This window comes from Varanus komodoensis, unplaced genomic scaffold (assembly GCF_004798865.1).
Source record: "Varanus komodoensis strain SLA01 unplaced genomic scaffold, ASM479886v1 scaffold46_1, whole genome shotgun sequence".
In the NCBI taxonomy this organism is placed as follows: domain Eukaryota; kingdom Metazoa; phylum Chordata; class Lepidosauria; order Squamata; family Varanidae; genus Varanus; species Varanus komodoensis.
The window spans coordinates 1,188,023-1,196,010 of record NW_025336043.1 but is presented as its reverse complement, the minus strand read 5'-3'; the positions used below and the strand labels follow the sequence as shown (position 1 = coordinate 1,196,010).

Here is a 7,988-nt window from a genome sequence, read left to right as displayed (position 1 = left end):
GCCCGGCGGCGGCCTCGCCCGCCCGCGCCGCCTGCCCTCGGGAGCCGGGCGGGCGGCGCGAAGGCGCCGCTGCCGCCGCGGGGAGCCGCGCAGCCCCCGACCTCTCCGCTCGACGAGGGCACCGCGTGCCCCGGCCTGCCGCCGGCGCGGGCACGGAGGCGACCCACAGCTCGGTGCCCGGGAGCGGAGCGCCGTGCCTTACGTAAGCTCCTCCGGCGGCCGCAGGCGCGGTGAGCCGGGCGGGGCTGGGGCCGCTCGCGGGCCGGGCACGGCAAGCGCCTGCAAGAGCGCGCCGGCGGAGCCGAGCGGGGAAGGGGCGCCCGCGCAAGTTTCCAGAGCGACGCTTGCACGCCGAAGGGGCGCCCGCCTCCGCCGAGCCCGGCGTGCCCCCGGCAGGCCACCTTAAGGTCTCCTTGGGCGGAGGATGCGGGAGCAAGCTCTCCCCGGCGCGGGCGACCTTCCAGCGCCCGCGGGCCGCGCGGAGAGGCCCCGGGAGCCCGCCGGGCGAGCGCGAGCCCCCGCCGCGCCCGGCCAAAGTTTCGTCTTTATGTCGCGGCGGGCGCAGAGCGAGCGCTCAAGTTCGGTCCCGGCGGGGAGGGCGCGGGCGGGCGAGCGAGCGAGCGGAGGCTCCCCACCCCTCGCTCCTCGCCCGCCTTGTTGTGCGCGCGGCTGCGTGCGGAGGGATGGATGGCGGCTCCGCCGCGCCGCTCCGGCCGGCGCCTCCGGGCTCTTCAGCACCACTGGCGGGGGAAGCCGGGCCCCAGCCGCTCGGAGCGGGCCCCCCAGCAGCCCTCCCCAGCGCTACGTCTACGCTTGGCCGCCGCGGGCGCGGGGGGGGCGGACAGGGAGAAAGGGCGCGTTCATGAGGACTACAAAGTTGCAAATATGGCTCCCCAGTCGCCCTCGCCTGCTCCGCTGTGCAGCAGCGGCGGAAACGGGCGATCGCCCCCCCCAACTTTCTCGCAGACCCCAGCCCCTCGACGCCGCCCGGGACCCGCGCGAGCAACTCCTGCGGCCCCGCCGGAGCGCCGCGCCAACTCGACGAGCCGCCGCCGCCGCGCCGAGCCCGGGGCGAAGTGTTCTCGCGGCGCGGCTTCCCCGACCAGCCGGGCAACCTTGGAGGCGGGCGGAGGCTCCATCATCGCTCCCCCCGCTGGTCCAACTCCAGCGCGCGGGCTGGGGGCACCCCGTGCCCGGTTGGACACGCAGCCACGCGCACACGGATGGACGCGCGCGCGCGCATACACACACACACCCGCCCCGTGGGCACCTCAAGGGCAGCGGCGGTGGCACCCACGACGGCAGCTGGCACGGCCGGCGCCCCCTCCCTCGTCCCCCGCCCCGGGGCGCGTCCTGCCGCTGGTCCGCCCGTCCAGCGCGGCCCCATCGACCCCCTCGGTCCGGGGAGAAAACATCTCCCCGCGCGGGCTTACGTCGGAGGGCGTCCTGTTCCGCAGCTCTAAGTGGATCCTTTTCTTCATGTCCATGTCCCTGGTTCCGCAGGAGGCTCGCTTCGACTCTTGGCGCGGCGCGGCGCTCGGCTTCCTCTTTGTATGGACACCGACGGAGCACGGCAGAGACCCCCCCTCCCGCCCCCCCGACCGGAGCCAGCGCGCGAGGCAGAGGGACTTTGAGCGCTCAACCAGCTCCGCTTGGAATCCCCCAACGCGGCCAACCAGCGTGCACACTAGCCTGCTAGCTGCGGAGGCGGGCGCTCCGGGGGCAAGCGCTCCTCCGTGACGGACCGGCGCACGAGCCAGCCGCGGCTCGGCAGGCGCGCGCAAGGGCCAATGGGAGCCGGGCAAGGGCGGCGGGAGCCAATAGGCGGGCGCGGCGCGGCCGGCCAAGGAGAAGAGCCCGGTAGGGAACGGGCGAGCCGCGGAGCAGTCGGGCTTGGCTGCGGAAGGCGACGGGCGGCGTGTGGCGCGGATGCGGCGGCGGCCTTGCCCGCGGGAGGGGCCCGCGCGGCTTTGGAGCGGGCCGGCGGGGCGTGTCTCGGGCGGCGGCGGCGGCCCCGGGCGGGGCGCGGAGCCCGTGGCGGCCCCTCCCGGGCCGGGCCCGGGGCTGAAGGGAAGGCCGGGCCGGGTCCAGGGCCAGCCGCCCTGCTCGGGTTGGGAAGGGCGAGCGGGCGCCAGGGCTGGGACACGCGGGCCGAAATGCCGGGGGACTGGAGCGCGTGAGCATCCTGGCCCGGAAAGCGCTGCGCCCGATCCCGAGAGGCTTTTGGATGGGAGTTGATCGGGCGCGGGGAGACGGGAACGGGCGAGAAGCCTCGCTCCCCCCGCCCTGCTTGCCTGGGCAGTGGGAAGGCGCTGCCGGTTCCCGGGGACGCCGGTCCTGCTTTGCGAGCCGCAGGGCAGCCCAGCCCGGTTCCTGGGGTGCGTGGGCTGGATCTGAGCGCAGGGGGTGCGCCTGGGGAGTGCAGAGCGCAAGCGGCCGAGGCTTTTCTCAGGTACAGTTGGCGAGGTAGATTTTGTGGAATAGAGAGGCGGAGGGAGGGGCAAGACGAGAGTGGGCAGTTGCTGGCTGCGGGAGCGTTGCTGGTGTCTTACCAGGAACAGTTCGGGAATAGTGCAGATTTACAGCTTGTGGGAAATTAACCGTCCTCTTCCCCTTACATGTGGCATGGGGCGCTTGTTTGGCGACGTTAAACATAGGATGTTCAGCCTCTGAATCGGAGCTGGCCGAGGGGTTCCCTTTCAAGAGGTGCAAGTCGCAAGAAGTGCTCTCCATGCAAAAAGGAGGCCCTCCCTATGGCATGAGGAAAAATGGAGGGCTCTGGAGATGGACGCAGCTGGTGCCAAACGGTCAGAGACGTGATGGGTATGGAAGCCTGGTGTATCCTTGAAAGCAATTCAGGCAGAAATCAAGCAGGATGCTCCTCTCTGCAGTGAGGAAGAGGTGGCCATCAGAATAAAGGAGGGGGGCCGTGGCTGTGTATTCCCTGTGCCTTAAAGCAGGGCTTGGCAGGACATCTTGCATCTGGAAAGCAAGGAATGTGGGGATCGTGTTGACTGATACACTAAGGGAAGTGGGTGTGGTGTGGCAAGGGGATTATAAACAAAGGGCGAGATAGAATTACTCTTCTGCAGTTCCGCCCAGACAACAAAATGGGGGGAGCCTCCAGGAGGGGAGAGAGAAACTGGGAAACTCAAGCCCTGGGAGGAGTTTCTTCGCTCCACTTCCGTGCTGCCCCATAACCTGAAGGTTGATGTTCGTAGTGCTTGGTTTTTTCCTCTTTGTATTCAGGCTTGTTTGAGAGGATGCGTGCAGCCCGTGATGCAAGCGGTTGCATTTGGTGGCCACCTTTGCCGGGGAGCAGTCTGTTGCATTTCTGCCGTCCAGGCAGTGCTGTGTGTCTCTCTGCCTTCGCTGCGTGTCTCGTACCACTCCCAGAGGGGAGAGGCGATCACGGTCTTTATCAAAGGAATGCTTGGTAGCTGCTAGCTCACTTTCTTGGGGGACTTCCAGATCATCAAGCTTCGGGATCAGGAATGATCCGAGTGTGGGAATGCTGCCCCCTATGCTACTCTTTGAACTGGGCCCTGCTGTAGTGTTGCTCCTCCTGCCTCAGTGATGGCATTCCAAGGTATGGACTTAATGGCTTCCTTTCCTCTTCCCTCCTCCTGACCCTTGAAATTTTGTTTGAGGCCTAATCATTAGTGCCAGGGGCCGTTGTAAGGAAGTAGGATTGGCTAACTTCCTGAATTTGTGGGATAACATGTTGCGCTATAGCAGTTAAATATTGTAAACCACCCAGAGACTCCATTTGGAGTAAGGGGCAGCACACACATGCAAAAATAAATAAATAAATAAATATAGCAGAGAGATGGTTATCAAGCACACATTTCTGCTGGCCTGGTACTGTGCGATTGTTTTGGAAATGCTGCTTGGATGTAAACCATTCTTTGAGGGCTAACATGCAGGGTCAAATAAGTTGTGTGGGGCTTTTAAAGTTGGTTGCATAACACCAAAGTCGGCTGCCTTTTCGTTGGTGATATTCGCATATTCCACTAGTGGAACTTGCTCTGGCGTAGTGGTCCAGTCATCGTTCCGTGGTGTGAGTGGCCCAGCAGCTCTGGAGGCGGGCAGGGCCCTCTGATCCCCCTTCCAGAACTGGCTGTTTGGTGGGCCAGCTCTCCACAGGATCCTCAGTGCATTAATCAAAATAAATACGGCAAGCCTGCAGATTAAGGCAAGTCGGGCGAGCTGTGAGGACTGTTGTTGTGGGGATAAAATGGACTGTACAGGCTGCCTTGGGTTCCTCAGAAGGGGAGAAAACCCAGGTTATAAATGCAACGTGATCATAACCATGCTTGGCTGTGTGTTGGCGTCTTCCAGATCACACAGTCACCTTGTGAGTGGGCTCCCAAGCACATCCCTTGGGGCTGCAGAAATGCGCCTTCGCTTTCACAGGTGGAGGACAGAGGCGCCTGTTGGGGGCAGCTGACTTCCTTGCCCAGGCTTGGCGGAAGGGCTCCCAGAGCCACCCGGTCCCTGCTGATGTGGCTGCTCGGGGTTTGGGAACTAGCGCCCATTGTACAAGGTGAGACAGAGCCACGGCACTGGTGCTCCGTGACCACTTTTCAGCATGCAAAATGTGTGGCAGCCTTTTAGCTCCAAAGAATGGTATAAATCTGAGAGGAGGATGGTGTTTGGCATTAGACCTCTGGAAGATGTGAGCATAAATGGGCTGCTGATATTCTTGTCTTATGTTTTGGAAACGTGTATAGGGAACAAAGATAAGTCTTTCAGGTCTTGTACAGTTTTGTAAGAGTCTGGCTTCTTTGTATTCCTTGGTGCAAAATACCAGCTTCTTCCAGAGTGTTGCCACACCAGAACCGAGTGTGAGCCACAAGTGGAAATAGCTGTTTCAAGAGGGGGAAAGCATGTATTCTTCGCTTTACTTAGCACTGTATCTGCCACCAGAGGACAAGTGCACTTTTCCACAGCTGTTGATACATTTCAGGCTGTGAGCCATTAAGGGGGAACAGGGCAAGTTGGAGTTCTAAATATAAGTTACTCTAAGGGGGAATTGGGTTGGGGGCACTGCTGATGGCAGTCGCTGGAATAGTTTTCAACTCAGGGAAAAAGTATTGCAAATCCCCAGAGCATTCATGGGTTATATACAAGAAATTTTTGAATTCCAAAGGAGGCAATCCTAAATGTCGCTGATCACATGTCCTAAATTTTAGGAAAGCTGGCTTTAATAATCTGAAAGTAAGGTCCCGTGGAAAGCCGCTCTGATGAGAAAAGGAAGCCAGGATGGGCAAGAATGTTTGACACAAGGAAATTCTGCAGACACAATTGCAAACAATTTGAACAAAAGAAAACGGCGGCTACACAAGCAGCCCGTGTGGCTTCATGAAAAGCTCAGGGATGATCTGAAAACCAAAAAGGAAGTGGAGAAAAGAGTGAAGGCAAGTAGCAAGGAATTGCAAGGCTGGTGTTTGGAGGGATAAAATGGCAGGTGCTGAGGTTAGCAAGGCCCTCAAGCTAAAAGCAACCCCCCCCCCCCGCCGCCGCCCCGGCAAAAGACCTTTGGACATGGTAAAAGGCAGGAAAGAGAGGGCGGGTCACAACTCACTGAGGGTGGCCAAACAATAACGTAAGAAAGAAAAGGTGGAAATTATCCATTCCTGCTTTGGCTCTGCCTTCTCCCAAAAGGGAGTGTAATGATTGCTGGCAAAGGGGAAGCCTGAGCTGAAGGGGCTCAGTTGCAGCTTGAGACTGATGGGGAACGTCTCATGAGGTTGAACGAGTTCGCGTCTCCAAGGCCTGATGAGCTGCATCCTGGCATAATAGCAGAAGATTTTCAGACCCACGGCCTGTTGTCTTGAGAAATTTGGAGGACGAGTGCAGTGCCACATGACTGGAAGGGGACTGATGTCATCCCCATCTTGGAAAAGGGGGAACCTGGGAACTACACACTGGTCAGTGTGACATCAGTCTCTGGAGAAATTCTGGAGCAAATTATAAAGCAGTCTTCTTCAAACACTTTGAAAACCACAATAGTCATGACTAGAAACTAGCATGGGTTTTGTCAAGAAGTCTGGACAGACTAATCCGGTTTCAGAGTTGGTCAGGTAACTTCCCTGGTGGACTGTGGGAATGCTGTGGACCTCTACCTTGGCTTTTGGCAAAGTGCCCATGATAACATGGTCAGCAAACCAGCTAAGAGTGGAACCACCAAGTGGAACTTGGAGGTGGAACAAGTATCAGGTGGATCTACAGTTGGCTGCAGAATACAACAGTGGAACTGATAACCCAGGGAATTCTCAGGCTGTCCCACACCGGGGGCATTCAGGATGTAGCTGGACAGCCATCTGTAAGGGCTATGAGCTAGGCACTGAGCAGCTGGCTTGGACCTCTTGGCTCCTTCCCACTCTAGAATTCTAAGCAAAATTAGACAAAAGGGATAACAGAAATTAACATCAGTTATATACATGAAAAGAGAATCAAAATAGATGCATTTCAGCATGACGTTCTCCTTGTGTAATATATTCAGACTTATACATTTGTCCCTAGTTTGATATTAAAGGGGAATTTTAAAATGCTGCATTTTGAATCGAGGCCCTTTCCGCTTCCCTGTAAGAACAAAAGAAGAGGCATGCTGGATTGGACCAGGCTCCCATCCAGACCAGCATTCTGTTCACACGGTGGCCCATCAGCTGCCCACAGGGAATCCAGAAGCAGGGCAGGCGTGCGACAACCCCCCCCCCATGTCCGCAGGCACTTGCGCGTACGGACCCTGCCACCGGCGCCCTGTTGTCATGAGGAGTTGCCACTGACAGCCACTGCCTCCATCATGGTGCCCCGTGTGGGATCTGTTTCCATCCCTCCTTTGGGATAACGCACGATGCTTTGCGACCGTCCGCTTTCTGAGGATAACCAGTTAATAATCTCGGAGAAGACCTCTCCTCTTACTTCATGATCGACTTCGCTTTCTCCCAGTTTGCTCAAGGGTCTTGGGTGAGGGATTTTGTCAAAAGCCCTATGCAAGCTTGCGTAAACAATATGTAATTCTGAAAAGCTCTTGCGACAGGACTTCCCCTGATGGAAGCCATGCTGATTTTTTTCCCAACTCAGGGTACGCCTTTCCAAGGCAGGAATTTCTGATTAGCTTGCTAGTGTTTGTAGTTATGCTTTCATATTGTTTCAGCTTTACTATTTTTAACTCATATTGACACATACTGTATTTGTATAAAACATTACAATCACATATGTATTATACATGGGCTGTGGGACTTGGATAATTTCTGCACAAAGGAAGCTGTCTAACACACTGACTATTGGCATTGAAATCAAATCTACAACAGTGTGAGCTGGTGCATACTTAGAAGTAAATACCTCTGTCAGTTGTGGGTTTTGATGTAATATATAACACCTAGGATTGCATTAGGGCTATTTTGAAACACCTGTTATGAATATCACAGACTAGACTTGTGTAAATTGTATACTGTTAATAAACAGCGCACCGGCTTAATTCAAACTGAATTTGTCATTTGTGCAATCAGTTAAAATGCCATTCCAATATGCAATTTTCTATATTTTAGGGATTTTTTTAAGGGGAACGATTGATGAAAGATTCCAGTTGCATTTAAAAATCCATCGTAAATTGGAATAAGCTTCCGTTATAAAACATTATCGATTACAGAACCAGAATGGGGGTTTTTTGTTTTGTTTTCTGCTAATTACAATATATCCTGACCCTCGATTCGATCGTCGTGGTGGGTCACTTGCTTTTTAAAACGATTCAGAGGTAAAGCCAGACAAAGCCCGCGAGGTGCAGCCTTGGCACTTCCGCGAAGGGCGGCGGGGGCGCGCGGCCGAGGTCGGAGAGGCGGGCCGCGCAGGGCGCCTTCGTGGCCGGGAGGCTCCCCGGGAAGGGCGCCCGGCCCCAGCGGGGCAGCCCAGCGGGGGCCGGGGGCCGTGCCCTCGGCCGCGGAGAGGCCTCCCGCCCGGGCCCGAGCGCAGCGCCGGCCGGG

At 57.5% G+C, this 7,988-nt stretch overlaps 2 protein-coding genes across 3 annotated transcripts in view; one reads left to right on the top strand and one right to left on the bottom strand.

Moving 5' to 3' along the window:
* Nucleotides 1-1,668, bottom strand: part of ANP32A (acidic nuclear phosphoprotein 32 family member A) — a 17,410-nt gene extending 15,742 nt beyond the window's left edge. Inside the window, exon 1 of the mRNA XM_044444821.1 lies at nt 1,434-1,668. Coding sequence (XP_044300756.1) covers nt 1,434-1,487 — 54 coding nt within the window. The 5' untranslated portion in view covers nt 1,488-1,668. The remainder of the gene's footprint in view (nt 1-1,433) is intronic.
* Nucleotides 1,669-2,093: 425 nt separating this feature from the next.
* LOC123030704 overlaps nt 2,094-7,988 on the top strand; it is an 11,398-nt gene continuing 5,503 nt past the window's right edge. Inside the window, exons 1-2 of one of the 2 annotated variants that reach the window (XR_006416154.1) lie at nt 2,094-3,589; nt 4,417-7,492. The gene's annotated coding sequence lies outside the window, so the exon portion shown is untranslated. Of the gene's footprint in view, nt 3,590-4,341 lie in introns of those variants that run through there. The other variant, XR_006416153.1, reaches the window with a different exon arrangement.